The following is a 20,720-nucleotide window of genomic DNA, read 5'->3' as shown; positions in this document are numbered from 1 at the left end:
TGAAGAACTGTCGTTACAGATCAATGTAAATTACATACAGTCAAAAACATACACACAAATGTAATTCTGCTTAAATCCCACACTTATTTGCCCTTCAGGATAGGCTTATGTATATCCGATCTACCTCTCAGCATTTCTTTAATACCTTTAATGTGTTTGTCCCTATCTCTTCTGCTGCAAAGACATTTCAGATATCTATCTTTCATTCTTTTGCTCTAAAATATGACTGTTTAGGCCTTGAATGAGGTAGAGCCCAAGTCGGCACCCCCCCTTTGAACCCCAAATAAATGAGACCACACAAATACAAAGTTTAACAATTTTATTAAAGTGAGCTAATGGATACATTTTGTACACGGTGATCTAGATATATATATATATATGTATATATATCTCCGCACTGTGACACTCAACACGTCTCTTAATCAGATAAACAACTGTAATATAAATATATAAATCTGCAAATAATCGTAAACATTTTAACATTTAGTAGCTTCATTAGCATGAGTTGGCAACCAAGCCAACCCATTGCATTTAACAAACAATAACATCAACATAAAATAGCCAATTAACTGTAACACCACCACCGGCTGGCATAGACATACCAATTATATCCCTGTCGTGGCTACCGACATCCCAGGCATGGCAGCCCATTAGTAGCATACCTAAAGGGGGGCGGTCCGCCCCGCGTGTCACTCATCAAGGGGCTGCCCAGTGGAAACTCTTTTCCTGTGCAGGGGGAGCAGAGGGCAGAGCCTGTCCTGGTGTGTGTGTCTGGGTGTCGGTGTAGCAGAGCCTGTCCTGGTGTGTTTGGGTGTCGGTGTGCAAGTTTCCAGTCTCCCTGGCGCAGGCATCACAGCAGTAAGGTGCGGGCCCGCGTTAGGCAGCATAGACGTCTGCATAGCCCCCAACGATACTAGGCTGGCCCCTCACCAAGAGGGGTAAGGGGATGTGGGAGAGTGAATGGGTGAATCAATAAGTAAGTTAGTTAGGGGCAGAAATGGGGCAGGCAGGCTGATAGGGGGCATAGGTGGCACAGGCAGCCAGATTAGGGGGCAGAGGTGGCACAGGCAAGCTGATTGGGGGAGCAGATGAGGCACAGAACGGCTGATTTGGGAGGGCAGAGGTGGCACAGGAAGGCTGATTTGGGAGGGCAGAGGTGGCAGAGGCAGGCTGCTAAAGAGGCAGGGTTGGCACAGACATGCTGTTTCAGGGGCAGAGTTGGAACAGGCAGGCTGTTTCAGGGGCAGAGGAGGTACAAGCAGGCTGCTTCAGGGGCAAGAGTGACACAGGCAGGCTGTTTCAGGGACAGCGGCGGCACAGGCAGACTGTTTCAGGGGCAACAGGGGCACAGGCTGTTTTAAGGGACGAGGCCTGCCACATTAATGTATGGCTTAGTATATAGTAATAGGGGTTATGCTGCACTACCATCAATGTCTACCTCAGTGTATAGGGATAGGAGTCACGCTGTACCACCATCGATGTCTGACTCAGTATATAGTGATGGGAGTCATACTGTACCTCCATTAATGTCTGGCTCAGTATATAGTGATGGGAGTTATGCTGTACCATATTTGTTCAGTAAATGTTATTTATTTATATCGGATTTTATATATTTTTCCATTTGACATACAGTTAAAAATTTGTGAAATAAATATTCTTGCCAACAGGTGGTTAATCCTTGAAGCATGCCAGCATATCCAACTGCCATTGCCAGAGGATGCAACCACCTTGGATCTCACTGGCCCCCCACCACCTCAACCGCGCTCTCTAAGCCAGACTGGATCTTCAGCGACCAAATATCCAGCCACACATCCAAAAAGTGAACCCCATCTCACCTAAATAAACCCGCAGGATCCCTTTCCACTCACTATGCTTAACATAAAAGCAAAAACCCTGGAAATGGTCTTGTTAACTTTCTTGCTATCCTACTTCATACCTCGAAAACTAAGCCACCATTTCACCACTTTATCAGCAGGAAAACCAGCAGCAAGCTATTGGCCAGTGGGGCAGATAGCTGCTCGTCTCGCTGCCTGATACACAAAGGAGTGCCCCAGGAGCCACACCGACACTCCAAAACTACGCATCAAAAACAAAATAAACAACAATATCAAACAACAACCCACCCCAAACATAGCACAATTAAAGAAGATGCGGCCTGATATAAGAGCAAAATATGTTGGACTCCCATCTCCTTATGCGCATAATAATGTCCTGCAATAAGACCCATCTGGCTGCCTCCATGGCTGCGCAAATCCTGAATGAATGGGTTCCAAAGTCAGATACCCGTAATCCCAAACCCGCTAAACAGTGGTTGAACACTGCTGTGAACTGATACCTAGACATGGGGGTTAAGTCCCCATGGACCAAAAGAGACTCCTGTACCCTAGGCCTGAATCACACCACACCAAATCTTATTGGAAAAGTTCCAGGTAGCCGGGACCAAAGCCCTCCTCAAAAGCTGCCCGGCTCTTGCTTGCCCAACCACCACATCCACCCACTTTGCCCTCTTTTTCCACCTTCAGGAGCAGCTGGAAAAACACTTCCCACTGCTAAAAAAGAATCAGCTATACTGTTATCTACCTCCAGCACATGAACGCCCTGAAAATTCATATTCAACTGGAGACAGCAGAGGACAAGACGGCACTGTAAAAGAACAGGAGTGGAGGAGGAGGTAAGGCCATTTATGGTCTGCCAGGTTATCACACCAAAAACAGACCTGCTAATTCGCCTAATGATCCTCCCAAATCTACACCGCTACCAGAAACAACTCCAAAAACGTCACTGTAAGACCCAAATCCCTCCACCAATACGGCCAAGTAGGCCCCAAAACCCACTTAGCTGGACGCATCAGTCCACAGTTTGAGGTCTCGATGAGCCACTGAAAACCCAACCATAGGGACATCCCATTATAATCCCTGAGAAAAGAGTCCCACACCCTCAAGTCGTCCTTGAAGCACCTTGTTAAGCAAATGAAAAAATGCATTAGGGAGCACTTTACAGGCAAAACTGAACTTACCTAACAATGACTGTAACTGCCTGAGGGTGACTTTAGACAAAGCTTTGGAAACTACTAGCTTAAATCGTAAATCAACAACCTTGACCTCAGGAAGCCGACAAACCATTTCACCTGAGTCTCTATCCCTTAGAAACTGAGCACTGTACTTGGCCCCTTAATCTTGTCGGGGACAATGGGACTCCTGGCCATCTGTTAGACTAGTGCCAACAATACAATACATTGGGTGGACTCTGGAGGCCCATGGACAGAAAGCCTTCCAAGTAATGTATGACTGAAGGGGCCCCCACCACTTCCTTGACAACTCACTCCACAAAAGTGCTAAAAGCCTCAAAATAGGCACAAGAGATTGAGCAGCACATGGACAATCGTCAATCAATGTGTAATGATACTGTACAGTGGATCCCATGAAGCAGAGTAGGTCTGAAGCGGGAGAATCAGGCAGGACTGGCAAAAGCCGCCAAGGTCAGACAGGTCGGGTCTGCAATAGGACAATTCAGAGTACGCCAAAATCAGGAGACAAGGAGCAGATCAAAAACAAGCCAGGTCAGTACCAGGAAAGCAAGGTGTAAGCCAAAATCAGGAAACAAAGAGCGAGGTCAAGCAGTCCAGGTCACAACGCGTTAACAAGATCAGACTAGAGCAGCAATGCAATAGATGTTTTACACCAACTAAGGGTAAGGTATTAGTGAAGGTTCCATGGCAGCTGGGGTCAAGAACAAGGCACAGGAGGTTAGGTGGGGTCATTCGAGGTCACAAATGCGCGTCACTCCAGTAAGCGAGTAGACGCGGCTTCATGGCGACGTGGATAGCAGTCGCCAGAGCCGAGCGGGACATCGTGGGACTCGATACCCAGTAAATGCACAGGCAATAGCCGGAAGGCCGATTCAATAGGTCTTAGCCATCAATGCACCCTTCCCAAAAGTCTGTACCCAATGAGCTGCCCTGACATTGACCGAGCAGCCCCTGGGGAAGGACAAATGGTGAATTAAGCAAAACTTCCCAGGCCAGTTTCTTAGACAGTACCTCGAAGTGAGCCAAGGCCAAATTAAGATTCCGTGAACTAACAACAACAACCCCACTAAGAAAAGGAATATGAAACCCTGTTAACAACAACGCTTCCTTGGGGTCTTAGTCAGCCAAGGGAGCATCATCTCTAGCCGCACTGGAGTCTCCCCTCTTAAAACCTCCGGCACTCTTACCCCCTCTCTAGTGCTTGGGGCATATGGACACTGAGTAGCAGCCTTTACATCCTGAGCACTCATGCTGGAAGCGGCAGATCGTCACCCACCTGCACAAACCCTCAATAACCTTCCAGCAGTACCCATTGTGCATCTTAGCCGGGGCTCCCGAGGTACCGGAAGCACTGGCTGTACCTTGAAAAGACTGGGAGGGTGGTCTCCCTGGAGCCATAATACACAACCACAGACCTTTTGGTCCCCGTGGAGACCTGGCCAGACCGCCATACGCTGAAAAACATGTTCAGCAGGTGTCCCCAACATAGAATCCTCCAAAGCCTCAGTTCATCCTGCTTCCCCTAAGCGTGTCTCCTGTGGTGTCTGTCAAATAAAGTTATCCAGGCACCATTTTGGAGTTGGAGTGTGATGTCACAGCAGGCCTGAAGCCTGCATCAGCAGACCTTGTGACTCCCATCTCCGCCATGTTGGATATGGCATGTGGTGCAGGAACAGGCCTCAGGTCCACCTCGTCTGATCCTGTGGATTCTGTCCGGGTGTGAGCACTGGAGCATATCACCTCACCATCAGATGTCTCCAGAACCCGCCTTGGACTTTTTCGCTGCTGCGGAGCCACCATGGAAGGACCCTCACCTCCATCTCAGACCTACTTGTCACCGGAACCAAAGCTCCTGTAGAGCAGCAACCGCTCCTGTCCGACAGCCAGGGACTTGCTGAACGCCTGGCCTCCCTTTGGCCTCTGTTTCTCCATGAATCTATCTGCATTATTCTGGCCTCTCTGTGCACTTAGAGAAGGGCAGAGTCATGAGGACAGCCGGATTCATCCTTTTGCAGAATGTTTTTGTAAATGACACAGCCTCTACCATACTGTTTTTATCAGTCACATACAGAGCATTTTCAGCTGTTTACACTGTGAATGATATGCTTTCTGCGCAATCCTGTTTTGTGAATGAATGACACACAGAACATCTAAGGCTCTTTGGTTTGAGTGACATGCTGAGCTTGTTCTGCTTTTTATGAGCATCTGATCCAACTTTTCGCTCTTAGAATGTTAGAATCGTTGCTATGTATGAATTACTTGCATATTCTGTTTTATTTGTAAATGCCATACGAGCATCCCCTACATGAAGCAGACCCTATTAGATACATTTTCCTAAATATAGGGCTTGCATGTTTTGTGATTAATATAAGTTATATACAGATTCTCTTAGAAACATATTTACATACGAATAAAATTATTGTGTTCTTTTCCTCTAAATGTACACATCCAGCCTACAAATTGAAATAACAAAACTCTCAGCTCCCTGAACATTTTGAATAAGAACCCTTCTCTTCGTCTTATTTACTTCCTTAGACATTACACATTCCAAGGTCTGAATGTAGGCACTCAATCCGAGTGGAAGCTGTATCATTCAGTCCATTATCTGAGGAATGTGTCCTTAAACCAGAGAATGTCTGCTGGCAAGGCCTGATATATCACCATTATGTAAATATATATATGTACCAAGTGTGTCCATCTTCATATTGTCATACTAGGAGTTTACCCATAAAAACATTGGGTATTTCTAAACTCAGGACAAATATTAGAACCTATTTAGCTTTTTTTTAATGATTCACCTTTTTTTTAATAGAAGTTAGCTGATATGATTTATTTTAATAAAACAATGGAGCCTCTCAAACAATTGAACGGGGGTGGGGCACTCTAGTATTACCCAAGTACTATCATAATAGTCTATTTTTGAGGATATACTATATGAACTCATTAGTGGCAAATAAACTTATTTCAAAATGCATGTTGCATACTTACCAATTTTCTGTGGTGCTCACTGGGACACTGGAGCATTAGTGAAGTAACAAGTGTATCCACCCCCTCTTTACTTGCAGAGCACCATATTGGTACACTGGGAATGCAAATGCTGTCAGTAGTCTAAAGAGTTGCCAAAGGGCTGGTGTTTTTGGGTTGAGGCAGTTGCAGTTTGGATATCCTTAAAAATGAAAAAATGGTTCTGCACTTAACTCCCAGGAAGCTGGGTGCTAGCAGGAAAAAAGGGACAGCATAAACCCTCTTGAAGCACATGGACAAAGAAACAATCCCAGCACTCCAAACAGCTTCCAATTGTTATTTAGAGAAAGCAAAAAAAGCAACGTTTCGGCCAAACAGGGCCTTTGTCAAGCAGTTTGGATGTCCTGACTGGCTTTGTAGAGAAAAGTGTGTCTTTTGCAGGTGGAAGACTGTAGAAAGATTGGAGAAACGGGTGAGAGCATGTTTCCAGATGCTCCACTTTTTTGCGTAAACGCATAAAACGCCATAAAAAGCAAAGATGAAGAATGACTACGGAAGAAAGAAGACTGAACAACAAGAAGATGCAAGATCAGAAGTGGAGCTGCAGGAAAGGGCACAGAATTGGTCAGTGGAGAAGGTAGGGAGACATTGACAGAGAAAATAATAAAGTAGAACAAAATTACACCTAGACCTCTGACCCTCCAGTTTTAGACTACAGCCTCTTGTTTTACAAATTTTCCTCTGAAATAAACTTCCCTCTTGTACTTTGTTGAATACCTTCAAGTATTTAAACTTAGCATATGCCCTCTTCTTTTCTCCAAGCAATACATATTGAGATCCCTTGCTCTTTCCTGATAATTGTTACCCTGCAAACCCTTAAGTGACTTAGTAGCCCTCCTTCAGAGTAGTCTCTGAACTCTTCCCAGTATGCCACTATCCTTCCGGAGATGTACTGAACTGTACACAAAACTTTAGTTGAGGTCTGACCAGAGATCTGTTAAGTGGTAGAACCACCCCTCTCTTTCTGCTGTCAATGCCGCTAACTATACAACACTGCTTGCTTTTCCCAATGCTTTATTCCATTTACTGATTAACTTTAAGGCCTCAGAAATAATTACTCCCAAGTCCTATATTCTGCCTTGAGATTGTTGCGTCCCAAGTGTATTATTTTACATTGTCAATAAAGATATTAAAGCGTATGGGTCCCACTACTGATCTCTGAGGTATTCCACTAGTAACAAAACCTTAAGCTTAATATACATTAACTGCAACCTTCTGTCTCCTCCACCATTGTCAACTATTTCAACATCCAAAACTAATTTCCTAATAAGTCTTCTATGAGGGACAGAGTCAGATGCCTTATCAAAATCCAGATGAGCTATGTCTACTCTTCCCTGGTCTATTATTTTAGTTACCCAGTCAAGGAAATAAATTAAATTAGCAAGATCTCCCTGCAGTAAATACATGATGTTTCTAATCTTGCAAACTATTTAATCCAGATAATATTTTCCTTTATTATCCATTAATTTATGATATAAGGTTTACTGGTATGGAGTTGGTCAAGTCCTCCAGCTATGGTTTTGTGAAGAGGCACTACAGTTGCCAACTTCTAGTCTTCTGGAAATACTCCAGTCAGTAGTGTCTGGTTAAATAAGTCTGCCATCGGTTTTGCCAGATACCCTGAACCTCTTTCAGTATCTTTGGATTTATCCCATCGGGTCCCATGGATTTGTCTGTTTTTATTTTGGAGAGTTCAAGTAGGACCTCTGTAAATACACATGATTGACATGTTTAATGTTTCTCCTTTCTAAATATCGTCCACTCCTTTTTATTTGTCTTTAAACCTCTATGTCATCAGTACAAAGTATACATTTTTGGGGAGCAGATAGCCCAGGGTATTTCACTAGGAGCATCCAGAAACTTAGCATCCAGCCATTTGGTCACCAATCTCTGGCAAAGGGAGCCGTAAAATTAATTTCCATTGATTTTTCATCAACCTTTCCATGTTTTTTAGTATTACTTGCACAGATTACATGAAACTGCAGGGAAACCAACCAAAATGTATTCAGGTGCATCTCCAGATTACGGAAATACCCCACATGCATAGTTTAGTTATGAGTTTTGGAAGTTACGTGGCATAGCACCCTTTTCCAAACTTTACATTTTACATTTTTTGTGAAGCCTATGTCTCATTTGGGACTGTTTAGCAGCCCATCAGCTCAAAATACTCCAACAAAAGTATATATTCTTCCAAAGAAGACAACACTTTTTTTTATAGGACTGTTGCAGGGAGCCATTGTGCCTCCTTCATGTATTGATCACCACCTTAAGGCAGCAATAATTTTTTTCTAGCTTTTCTGAGACTGATGATCAGTCTCTGATTGATCAGCAGTACTCATTCCACGTGAATGGAGTTTCTTGTTCATTGTGATCACAACGGATCCATTAATAAAATAAGTCTTCTTGCGTGGGGACAGTGAATGATGGTTTCAGAGGACTACCTCAGCTGCGAGGCACTCCCCTTCACCAGGAACTGTGTTTAAGGGGTTAAAGCCATCAAAGACTCACCTACATACATTTCCATTTAAAAAATATCAGCCTTTCTAAAATCTAAAAAAATCCCCAGTTTTAGAGTGGTGCAACGCAACCTTTGTCCTAATATTAAACCACACTGATTAATAATTATAATACTCTATGAGTACTTTAATAGGCATTCTTCAGAAACAAAGGGACATTTATATTTCCATAATGAAATAGAAAGTTGCAACCCTGCAGACTGAATATGAATACTTTAATCCAGGGAGATATGTTTAGCTGGGGGGGGCATGAATTCTGCAGAATCTCCCCTATGTATTTGAAAAAGGCACATTATGGAAATTGTAAATGGACACTCAGCTATAATATGCATTAACCCCTTCACGACATGTACAGGGTCACAATGCACTGCATTGGTGACAGAGCCTGTACATGTACGGGCTGCTGTTTAATACCTGCATCACTGTGACTGGGGGCTTTGCTGGATCCATGGAAGCCTGGATTATGGGAGGTAAGCCCTCCCCAGAAAATAAATGTGACAGGCTAAAACAGTGCTTCCTAATCATTATCGGTTTGTGTAACACAACCCCCGATCGCCTTGTGATTGCTCTGAAGAGCAACCACAAGCGTCATCAGTGAATGGCGTTGCCGCCACTCACAAGATGGCGGCACCAACTGCCAGATCAATGAGTTCACAGAGGGTCTATCCATGCAGGTCAATGGAGCCCAGCCCACTAATCACAATGTGATTAATAAAATAAAATAATAAAAAAAATTGGTAACGTCAAAATAATCCCCCCGTCACAAAAAGTCTATATATATATATATATATATATATATATATATACATACAAAAAAGTTTTTTATGAGCAAGCCCTACAACTAGCGCTATATCTTCACAAAACTTGTCGCATGGAAAGAGTTAAAATATGATGTATGATTTGATGGGGTAAATCGAATTGGCCCGCTTCAAAGATCTCCCAAGTATGGGACATGGCCACAGACTGACAAGATGTCCAAATGCAAAAAAAACCATACCTCAAAAAGGTGGCCTTTTACCTCCCAAATAACCCAACAAACCCATGCATGGGGGTATTGCTGTACACAGGAGATGTTCCTGAACACATATTGGGGTGCTGTGTGACAGTGACCTATACCAGGAGCGGTAAATTCACAACTGAAGTACAAAAACAATGTATTAAGTTATAAAGGCTGATGGTAGAATTAGTGCATAGAAAGGGTTAAAATACCAGCATTTGAAATACCCTGGGGTGTCTAGTTTTAAAAAATATATGGTTTGAATAGAAAGCCCTGCTTGTCCTGAAAAAAACAATATATAATGTGTGTGGGTACATAAAATGAGAAAAAAGAAAATTCGTCCCAAAGTGTACTATGAAAAAGAAACAGTCTTGTCATTAAGGGGTTAAATTGCATATGGTGGCGGGAGTGTCCCTTTAAGTATTTGAGGCAATGCTGGGAGCAGGCAGCTTTCCCTCTGTCAGATACAATGTAGCAAATCCACTGTAAGGGGATAGGGGGCTGCACAGTAGAATGCATGTGTCCACGCAGGTGTGTAGTTAACCTCTTTAGTCCTTAAGTGCAAACCTTCTATCCAGATGTGTAGTTAACCTCTGTTTGTGTGTGTACATGGTTAATCTTCTCAATGCAGGAATGTAAAATCTCTAGTGTATTTAACTCTTGTAATGCTGGAGTGCAAAACATCTGTGTGTTTAATTAACCTCTTCAGTGCTGGAGTATAGCATAATGAACATGTTAGCAACATGGAGGTTTTCCACTTGCAGAGGTAAGCTACACAGTCACACATACCACTGAAAAGTAAGTACTTAGCTGTGCTGCAGGTTAGTTACAATGTATCTATTACAGAGGGGAGGCTCTCTAATGTCCCTGATGGCTTCTGGAAAGAAGAATATAATATATTATATATACCGTATATTCTATTTAGAATATATAATATAAAAGTACTCTGTGAGTCCTTCAAAAATGCAGTCTTCCAAATAAAGTAAATAAATTAACCCCTTAAGGACAGAGCTGTTTTTGTACCCTTTGTGATAATGGTACAAAACAATGGTTTTAACATTTCTGTGGTGCTCATGTTTAGCTGTAAGTTTCTTCTTTTTCATTTACTGTACCTACACAAGTTATATATTGAGTTTTTTTCAGGACAAAAGGGGATTTTTTACATTATTTTGAGTCTATCATATAAAATATATGGTGAAAAATTGAGAAAAAATAACATTTTCTGATGCCTACTTGAAAAATGTTTTACTCTTCTACAAAATGAAAAAACCTGCTAAATAGATTGTACAATTTGAGTTTGTAAATACCCAATATTTGTATGTTTTGTTTCGCCTTTCTTGCAAGTTATAGGGCTATAACTACAAGTAGCCTCCATGTCCTATTTGGGACATGTTTGAAGCCAGTCAGTTCAATTCACGCCCATCAAACCATATATGTTTGAAAACTAGACACCCTTGGGTATTTCAAATGCTGGTATTTTACCTCTTTCCATGCACTTATTCTACTACCAGTGGTAGTAATTCTATTGTGTCCCCCCACACACATTTTACTTCAGATTTGAATTCCATGCATGGGTTTGTTGAGTTGCTTGGGGTGGTCATAGGTCACATTTGGTGGATGCCCAACTCAATTTTTCAACTTGGAATTTTGAAAACTCTGCCCCCATGTTCTTTTTGTGACATCTTTGAACTTGGTCAATTCCATTTACCCCATCAAACCATATGTATATGCCATGACATTTAAAATGCCAGTATTTTAACTCTTTCCATGCAAGGATTTTTGTGAAGACATAGCGCTAACTTTACAAATAAACTTTTTAAAACATTTTTGTTATACTTTAACTTTTTCTCATTGTGATTAGTAAGCTGGGCTCCATTGACTTGTATGGTTGAATGCAATACCTATAGAGACCCTATCTGGAATGGTCACAGTGCGTCCTGTGGTGGGTTTTTGGCCTTGACACTTCTTTTAAACAGGCGGCTGGCACCATATTTAATATGGCACACATTGACGGTCTGTGGAGCGATCAGACGGGGCACCTGTTTCAGATTTTGGTATGGCTGAATGCAGGGGAGGGCTGGCAGCCTAAGGCCTGGGGGGCAAGTCTAGTCAAGTGGCCCATTGCGCCACAAAAAGCGGCTGCGAGCGACATTGATAGCAGTCGCTCCACTGGCGCCTAATGAAATTAAAGCGGCCGGCGTGCACGCACAGCGCCGCCCAATAGCCGTGCATCAGCCCTTTATCCCACCCCTTTTAAGACGTGCGACAAAGAGCTGAGGAATGGCCATTGGGTCTGACTGCTGCATGATGCAGGGGCGTACCTAGAGTATTTGGCACCTGTGGCAGATCCTGTATGTGGCACCCCCCCACACACACACACTTTAAAACTGCATAGTTTCTATGGTTAGGCAAACGTTGACAGGGTTACAGCAAAATTGTTATCATTATATACTGAGGCACACATTGACGGTGGTACAGCATAACTGTTATCATTATATACTTAGGGATTATGCTGTACCACCGTCAATGTGTGCCTATACTTTGAGCCAGACACTGACAATACTGCAGTACAACCCCTATCACTATATACTAAGCCAAACATTGATGTGGTGTAGGCCTAACACTTCAGTGACTGGCTTAGTATATAGTAGGGATGCACCGAAATGAAAATTCTGGACCGAAACTGAAAATTCAGCATTCATTTGGCCAAAACCGGAAAAAAACAACAAACAACGTTTAAAATACTTTATTAAAAGTAACACATCAAAATTAGACAAAAAAAATCAACAATATTAATATATATATATACATACATATAATTAACAGCAATCACAATCCTATCATGCCCAGGTTCTGGCATGTACTGGCTGACTTAGCATGATAGGCATGTGATTGCTGTTTGCAACCATATATATCTATTAATACTGTTATTGAATTATTGGACGAACAAAAATAAAAAATTGATAACAACAATCACACTCCTATCATGCCTAGACAGTCTCCCTATGCCATGCTATCCCCACACTTCCATGCAATCTGAAACCCTCATTCACAAACATTCATCATAAACTACAGCATAACACCCATCACTCTCACACACTTACTAATATTTTCCTACCTTTCCTCTGGCACTGTCACTTTTCCTCCTCCTCTTCATTCTTCCTCTTCTTCTTCCTCTTCTGTGTCCTGTCCTTCCGGTGCGGGGAAGACAGTGGGCGTGGCTTCAGTGTTGTGCGCCGGGATTTGACATCAAGTCCCGATGCACAGCCACAGTTGCCGCGCGCATCGTTTTTGGAGGCGTGCCGCCCCCCACCAGGTACGCTACGGCCACGGCGGCCAGTCCCGGGGGCAGCCGCTTAGTTTTTAACTTTTGTGCTGCCATGAATGTTCGTCTGCCGGCAATTGCCCCCCTGCCCAGCCCGCCCTTGGCTGAATGCCTCGACATAAAGGCATTACAATGGCAGCACTTTGCATATTCCCACTCGGGTCTGATACCCTGTCCCCAGCTTTCCCTGAGCCGCTGCAATATTTCTACTGCTACAAATGAGATGATTTGTGTAAACAACTAGCCCTCTTCGGTGCTAGCTGCTTTGTGGAATGATACATATTTAGTATGAAAGAAAAATATGTGCCAAACGGGAAGTTTTCTTTACCAGCATACATGTGATTGGTTGTTGCTCTCCCCTCTGTTTTCAAATGGAGCTTGGCTCGCATTGATATTAGTAGAAGTGCGGCAGAGCATGTGCATGAAGTGTACATACATACGATTCACTGGTTTCAGTAAAGGCAGACAGTGGTGGAGTTAAATGAGACTGAGTAACTATAGAATGCATGCACCAATATGCATCTATTAAAGTGCAGTGGAGTCCATGCAAAATGGATTCCAACATGCATTAAAATAAAAATACAGTTCCTTTTCTTTTAATTAGGATTGTAAAAGAAATCTCTGTGACAGCCTTACTTCCTATATATAGCTGATGTGGAAGTATTTCTGCTACACAACTTAAGTCTTCTGGACAGGGTGTAGCTGCTGTTTAGCTACACAGCATGAGTCCTCTGATTGCTACACCAGTATATGGTAGATAAAAGAGCACCTTGGAGGCATGAGACAGGAAATGACAAATGCCAGAGGTGATAATGAAGTTAATAGTTATAAAAGGACAAATTAACTCTCAAAACCAATGAGTCATCTGTCTGCCATGTGCAGCAAGAGTGCAAAACAAACTTTACAGCAGACAGAGTCAACTGCACATGAAATGGATTGATGGCTACCTCTGTATAATAGTATTGGAAGAATCTATGTGCTACGATTTAGACAACAATACATTTAATCCTATCCTAATTCTGTAAATCATTAAGACCACTAGTGGTGTGTGGAGTATACCTTGGGCTGGAGAGTGCCTCGCTGTAAGATAGTGTTTTGGCTGAACCTCAAAGTTAATTATTTCCTTGAAAAACATGATCAAATATACCACCAGCAAAGGCAAAGAAGCTTTACTTGCAGGGTTTCTCTGTGCCCAATGTAGACATATCTGAAGAAGCCCTCTCTTTTTAAATTACAATATATTTAATATTCATGTTACCCAATATTATCTTATCACCTTGGGGGAATGTAAGATTCTGATATTATTTAAATATGATGCTAAATATAGGCAGGATCCAGACTAATTTTAGCCAAAAGTTACAGTGCTATTAAAAACATTAATTTGACAAAGATATAGAGATTTGTTCAACCTAAGTAATAGTCTACAGTGGGCATACATGGGCTAAAATTAACCCTCATATTTCTTTTATCTCTTACAAAAGGGAAGGATACCCAATGCCCTGTTTCTGACTTCTAATCTAACTAATACATTTCTGTATGACCTGAACCTTTCAGGATAAATATAGATTTGGGAAAAAGTTAATATTTCACTAGAGGAGTGTGGTTGTATAGGTAGAATACTGTAAATCTGCATTTATAAAGGTACTAGTGTAGGGCTTCATGGCTCAGTGGGTCAACAAACATAACCTGGCTTTTCATCTCATAGGAGCTTTCAAACTCTGTTCTGGTTAATGAGATACTAATTTCTTTCCCTGCGGTTACAGTTGGAGTCCTTCTGCAAAATCTGGATATGTGACCTTAGATTTAAAGGTGCAATGAAGAAATTCCAAGTCACTTTACAATTATTTTCTGCTCCATATGACTACATTACATGTAACCTTTAAGGTTTCACTGGAAACTCACATAATGAGACATGGAGTATTAAACAGATTTTTTTTGCTGTTAACGTGACTGTAGTAACATATTACTTTCCTAACTGCAGCAAACGTAGTAACCACACACTCAGGTGCACAGCATGCGTTTGGCCCCACCTAGGCTGCTTTGCAAGGGCAGAGTCATTTACAGTGGGAAATTCCTTCACCTGGGGAGGGCTGGGCAAAAGATGAAAAGATCCTGAAGAAGAAAAAAATGACTACAAACTCATTTAAATGTCTGGATGTTTGGTTTCCCCTTGAACAATCACCTGCTCATCCCTCAGACTGAGAGAGGCTCACCTGCTGTTTCCCCACCAAACAGCTGGCTTTAAAGCTTCCAAACCTATTGCAGGTTACATCTATCCTTTGATTTTCCTTTGAAACAATTTTATCCTACAGTCAATAAGAAAGATATTTCTGAGGGAAGATGGAGGAGCCTGCCAGGTAGTTGATTTTTGATGATGGACCATTTGGTATATATCCAGTTCCTGGGTATGATGTCCATCTGACAAGATTGTAAGTCCATAAGGCCATGAGAACTTGTTTGTCATATCTAAGCTGATTGCGTGCCTAGAAAAGAGAAGGACTGTGAGAGTGTTTTGTTATTTTTTTACATGGACCCAAGTGTAAGAAAGACAACCGATGTCTATCCTGCTTTTGGTTTGTTTTTTGCTTTTCTTGAGCAACACCAACATAGGCCAAACCACAGCATTACAATTATGGACACCATGTACAGGTAAGATATAACAACAAATATATTCCTTCAAATATTAATCTTGTTATAAATTTAAATTACACGCATTATATTACCTTATTTAGTATAAACACAGGTTTCTATTTAGGTATAAAAAAATGTATAACTCAATATAGACATTATTTTGCCTAAAATTGTTTTTCTGCTAGAAAAATATATTAATATCTATTAATATCAATCTATATCTAATATTACTATTTTTCTGTAAACAATACGATGGTTTGGTGTAATAAATATATGTTGATGCATATGAACACACATGTCGTTTTTGGATTACTGACCACAATTAAAAATCTCTAAAGACAAATCTGCACTGATTGCTACAATACATCCAAACACATCAAGTGCTTTTGTTTAATGAAAGTTCAGTTTGAACCAACACTTCATTTATATTGCATTGGTGAATCTGGGTTTTAAATGTTACACGTTACAGGTCTGAGTTTCACAATTTTCTATGGTAAATAAAAAGAACAGAATGATCTCTCCTGCTGTTTAGCCTATGGCTGCTCTGGACACACTTCAGAGTAACACCTTTAGGGCTAGAGGGCAGCACTTTTGAATTGTATAACTCAATATTCCCAAATGAATGGATTTATCCTAGTATGAAAATATTTTTATCTAAACCATAATTTTGTATTTTGGCACCTGACGAATTATTCATGCTCTTAGAACACTAACTTTAAGGGATCTTCTGAGCACTCTGAAGGTAAAAGATATATGGCTTTAACACAAGACATTATTTACAACTAAAAAAATAAATTTTTTGTTTTGCAGATTTCGGTAGTTTTTTTTATTGTGTTTTATAATAATGTACCAGGTCCTACAACTTACGAGTATATGTTATTGGCAACACCAGATATTTAGGTTTGTGTATTATTAAGGACAATTGTATGTATTTTAACTTAAGGTATAGCACAACCATTTACTTTCTCTACTGTTTTATAAAACTATGGTATATTTAGACCTTTTTTTCCTAGACTGTTAACATTGTGTATACTGATTGTAAGTATGTGTGTTCTGTATGGTGGAAACTTGATTTTTAAATATTTGTACTTTTTTAACTTTCTGGATATGACAGGTTATATTCTAGTACTATTAAGTACTATTAATATATCTGCAAATGTTGTAACTTTAAATGACAATGCTTTAAAAAGCTGCAAGCAATTTTAGATCACTTTTTTGTCACAGTTTTCACACTCAACAAATAATTTTATTCAAATATGAGATGCTAGTATTGTCAGTAGTAAACTAGTATACAGCTCCCCCGGTATGCAGTAATAAACAGTAATTTTTTTGATGAGCAGCTTCCACCATCCTCTGAAGGGATCTCCCTGTTGGTTAACCCAAAACATTCATATGGTCATGGTTCCGGGACAAGGCAACTTATTGGAAAAAAAAACATGTATTTTGCTACAATAAGTTTCTCAAAACTCTATAGGTTGTCTTAACAACATTTTTTTAAAAAATATTCAGTGACACATATAGCAATTACCGTATATCATGTGAGCATTGAAGTTGCCTATGAATAAGAATCTACCTGTGCAAACTGAGTAATACAGGTGTTTATCCTTTCCTGAACTTTGAGCATATTTCCCAACATATATATCCCCTTAAGGACAATGGGCGGTCCCTAAACCCATTGGAAACCATGCATTTTGAGCCTGTACATGTACGGGCTTTGTCATTAAGGGTATATATATATATTTCTCCATATTCCTTGTTGTCTGCATGGTTTGTAGCATTTTCAACAGTATCTTGTTTTAAATTAGTGCATACATTTGGAGGGATGAGGGAGGGTACATAGGATAATATACTCTGTTATATATAAAACAATCTTTATTGTACCAAAACATCTTTTATTAGCTATACTCCAGCCCAGTTTGCATGTAAAATATATTGGAAACCATTCTGCATAAATGGTCTAATTTTCTAACTCCAAAGTATTGCATTTCATTTACATAATTTTAAAGTATATTTTGTGCTGTCATTGCCCATACCTGGGAACTTTTAGGCTCCAGCTCTTTAGTCCCATGGGATGCGGCCAGGACTGCGCAGCTGATGTCAGTGGGTGGTCTGGCTGACATTGTGGGCGGTACCACTGGTGGGCGTTCTTAACAACCTCCATGTTCCTTCCTGTTGACGTTGTGGGGCACACCTCCATTTAAGGGGGAAATGGGTGGGGAGTGGAGCGTGTCAGTGCCCCAGAGGATTCAAGTGTCTACCCAGAGAAGTGGTACATCTCCCAGGTATGGTCGTTGCCATGCAACCTTAAATTAAACAGTCACAATGACTACCAAAACACCAATAAATTACATAAATAATTAATATGAACAAATAACACACACCCGAGGTTACAAGCTCCACCCACCAGGAACCTCCCACCAAATACTCTCACCACAGCATCAACCTCCTAGATACCTGGCAAGCTTCTGTCCCAAGACAGAGACAAAAATACACACCACCAGAGCCCAGTGCAGCAAACAACAAGCAGTAAGGTGACACACAAAATGGCCCCTACTCTTCCAGTAACTCCAACCCTAACATTCAAAAAACTTCTTCAGGCTTAGCTCTACTTGGCATCCAAGTCCGGGCCCACTCTGACCCATTCTGACCCTGTGGGCTTCAGTATAATTGTCCAAGAAAACTGTATGCTTTCACCACATGTTTTCCCACAAGAACAGCACAAATAGCAGAAGACACAAAAAGCATTTAATGTGTTTCGCTCTCAACAGAACTTAAATATATATGTATAGCATTAACATACAGACACCATTTAAAGAAACACCATTCACCAAGAACAGCACAAATAGCAGAAGACACAAAAAGCATTTAATGTGTTGCGCTCTCAACAGAACTTAATTATATATATGTACCGGTATATAGGTATGTTCTGTGGGTTTAGCCTGTCTAAATGGAACATGTAGAATGTATGTAAGAATTCATTTCAGCATGCTTGAGCTAGGTATAAAGATAGCCTTACGCTAAGAGAAGACCAAGAACTAAATAAGGTCTGAGTCCTAACATCATGAAAAATGGGCAGACTAGATGGTCCAAATTTACTCATTTACTCCATTAGTAACCTAAATCTAGCTATGAGATGTCTTCTAAAATGCCCCTTCTTTGGTGGAGTAGAGTTTGAAACCCCTGTTCCATAGTAACTGCTTTAGTAAAATGTTAATCTTCCTCCACTTGCCTTGTACTCTGTTTCATTGGCATGGTGTTTAATCACTATATCCTTGTCTTTGGCTTGCAAAAAAATAGACCAGACATTAAGTGACATCATCTGCTCACGATCATTTAAAAAAAAAAAAGGACAAAACATCTCTTGACAGATGTACATGTATTGATGATCTGGAGTCACTTTAGGATAACATGCTCAATTTAGTTTGCTTCATAACACGCCCACTAAGTGCCTGAGGCGCATGCATCTTTTCACTCAATGGGTTAACACACCTGCCAGTAAGAAAACACGTGTCAAAGAAAAACAAGTTTAAATCATGTTCTGAACAGTGGCAGATTAGGGAGGGTATGGATAAGTGTTGGTAAATGATAAAAGGATAATATGTGCAACTGGCACAAAATAGCAGACCGTTTCTTATTTTTGAATTGTTTTTATTTATTTTGACAAGTAACCATTCCTAATTTAAATGTAGTACATGGTCCTTCCCCCATAAATAGTCTTTATTTCTGTATCTTGGCCACCACAGCAATATATAATGACAACTGAAAATTAATGGTGAGCAAGAATATTATTTATTTAGAAATAAAATTATGCAGTAATCGTGAATGTTAACCAGCTGTGCACAAGAGCTTGAGCAGTGCACAAAACAAGGGTTTTTTTTTCAAGTTTCAGTAAACTATGTATTTTTGAGAGTTGATGATAGTTCCATGTGTTTATTATTTAATTATAAGAATTGATTCCCCATAAAGCATACTACAGTTGACAGTTGCATGGCCCCACCATAACTTTTTAGTACTAAGCTCCTCTCTGACAAGGTTAAGATGATGCTTTAAAGGCTGTTGATGAACTTTTAGCTCTAAGGATGAAGGTTTAGTGAACTTAGATTTCTACACATAAGTATGTGGGTTGTATAGACTTTTGAAAGAAAACCAATTATCTATCTGTACAAGAATCTTTAACATGCTCTCGAGGGATATTTTCTTTGATTGGACTGACACCTAAGATGGCCCTGCTCATTTTAAATGCCCCAGCACCTGCACTGTCCAAACAAATACAAGCCTATATGGTACCTTCTTAACTTAAGAAGGTACATCTGAACTGCACATCTGAACTAATTCAGAAGGAGTCCCCGTACCACGTTCCTTTATTCTCTTCTTTCCTTATTATCATCTATCTACTTGCACTTTTCTCTTATTTAGTTCCATGTGTTTGCTTTAATCCACGTGATGACAGGCACTGCAAAAGCACCTTGATATACAGTATCTTCCAAATTGACATATACCAAGTATTTAAATTGATTAAGATGAGCCAATTTTGGTATTTTAAAAAAAGTGTATTTGGAAAAATATTATGTACATTTGTGTATATATTTTCTTTTTCAATTGTAAAGCTTTATTTAAAGTATATATTTGATGTGTATATGCCTGCCATAGTATGTTGTACACAAACCCCATTACATAATATTTCTCCAAATACACGTTCCTAAAATCACAAAATTGGTTAATCTTAATCAATTGAAATACTTCGTATATGTCTTCACAACTGATGAAGTCTATATACCATATTTTTTTCAATATAACTCAAATGAATAGAATGCTTCTTAGAAGTCAAAACTCTGGCCCAATTTCATTGCAGAATGACGAGGAATAATGCACATATTGATTTAATAACTGTATATACATGAGACATTTAATGGGACTATCATTTGTAAAGATATGGATACTATATGGAAAAATATGGATACTAGTCAGCAAAATAAAAAATTAATGGCTTGAGTCAAATTAATCCATTGATATGCTTCCTTTCTTTGGTCAAACTTTGTTTCTAATAAACATATCACCCTTGCAGAAAAGAAGTTTGAGGTTAGATTAAGCTTTAAGAATACACACCTTATTAAAAAAAAATTCTGACTATATAAGGCCACTGAAGGCACAGATAAAGCACAACTCGTACAATCCTTTTGAGAAAAAGCAGATATTCTT

At 40.3% G+C, this 20,720-nt stretch overlaps 1 protein-coding gene across 1 annotated transcript in view; it reads left to right on the top strand.

The window, feature by feature from the left end:
* The first annotated feature begins 8,959 nt into the window (after positions 1 to 8,959).
* Positions 8,960 to 20,720, top strand: part of LOC149287545 (thrombospondin-type laminin G domain and EAR repeat-containing protein-like) — a 59,037-nt gene continuing 47,276 nt past the window's right edge. The window contains exon 1 of the mRNA XM_089492754.1: positions 8,960 to 9,038. Within this exon, the coding sequence (XP_089348880.1) occupies positions 8,960 to 9,038 (79 nt within the window). The remainder of the gene's footprint in view (positions 9,039 to 20,720) is intronic.

This window comes from Sceloporus occidentalis, unplaced genomic scaffold (assembly GCF_023333645.1).
Source record: "Sceloporus occidentalis isolate IW3139 unplaced genomic scaffold, rSceOcc1.0.p SCAF_59, whole genome shotgun sequence".
NCBI classification, from domain to species: domain Eukaryota; kingdom Metazoa; phylum Chordata; class Lepidosauria; order Squamata; family Phrynosomatidae; genus Sceloporus; species Sceloporus occidentalis.
Note: the sequence above shows the minus strand (reverse complement) of the source record. Positions and strands in the feature narration are given on the sequence as shown.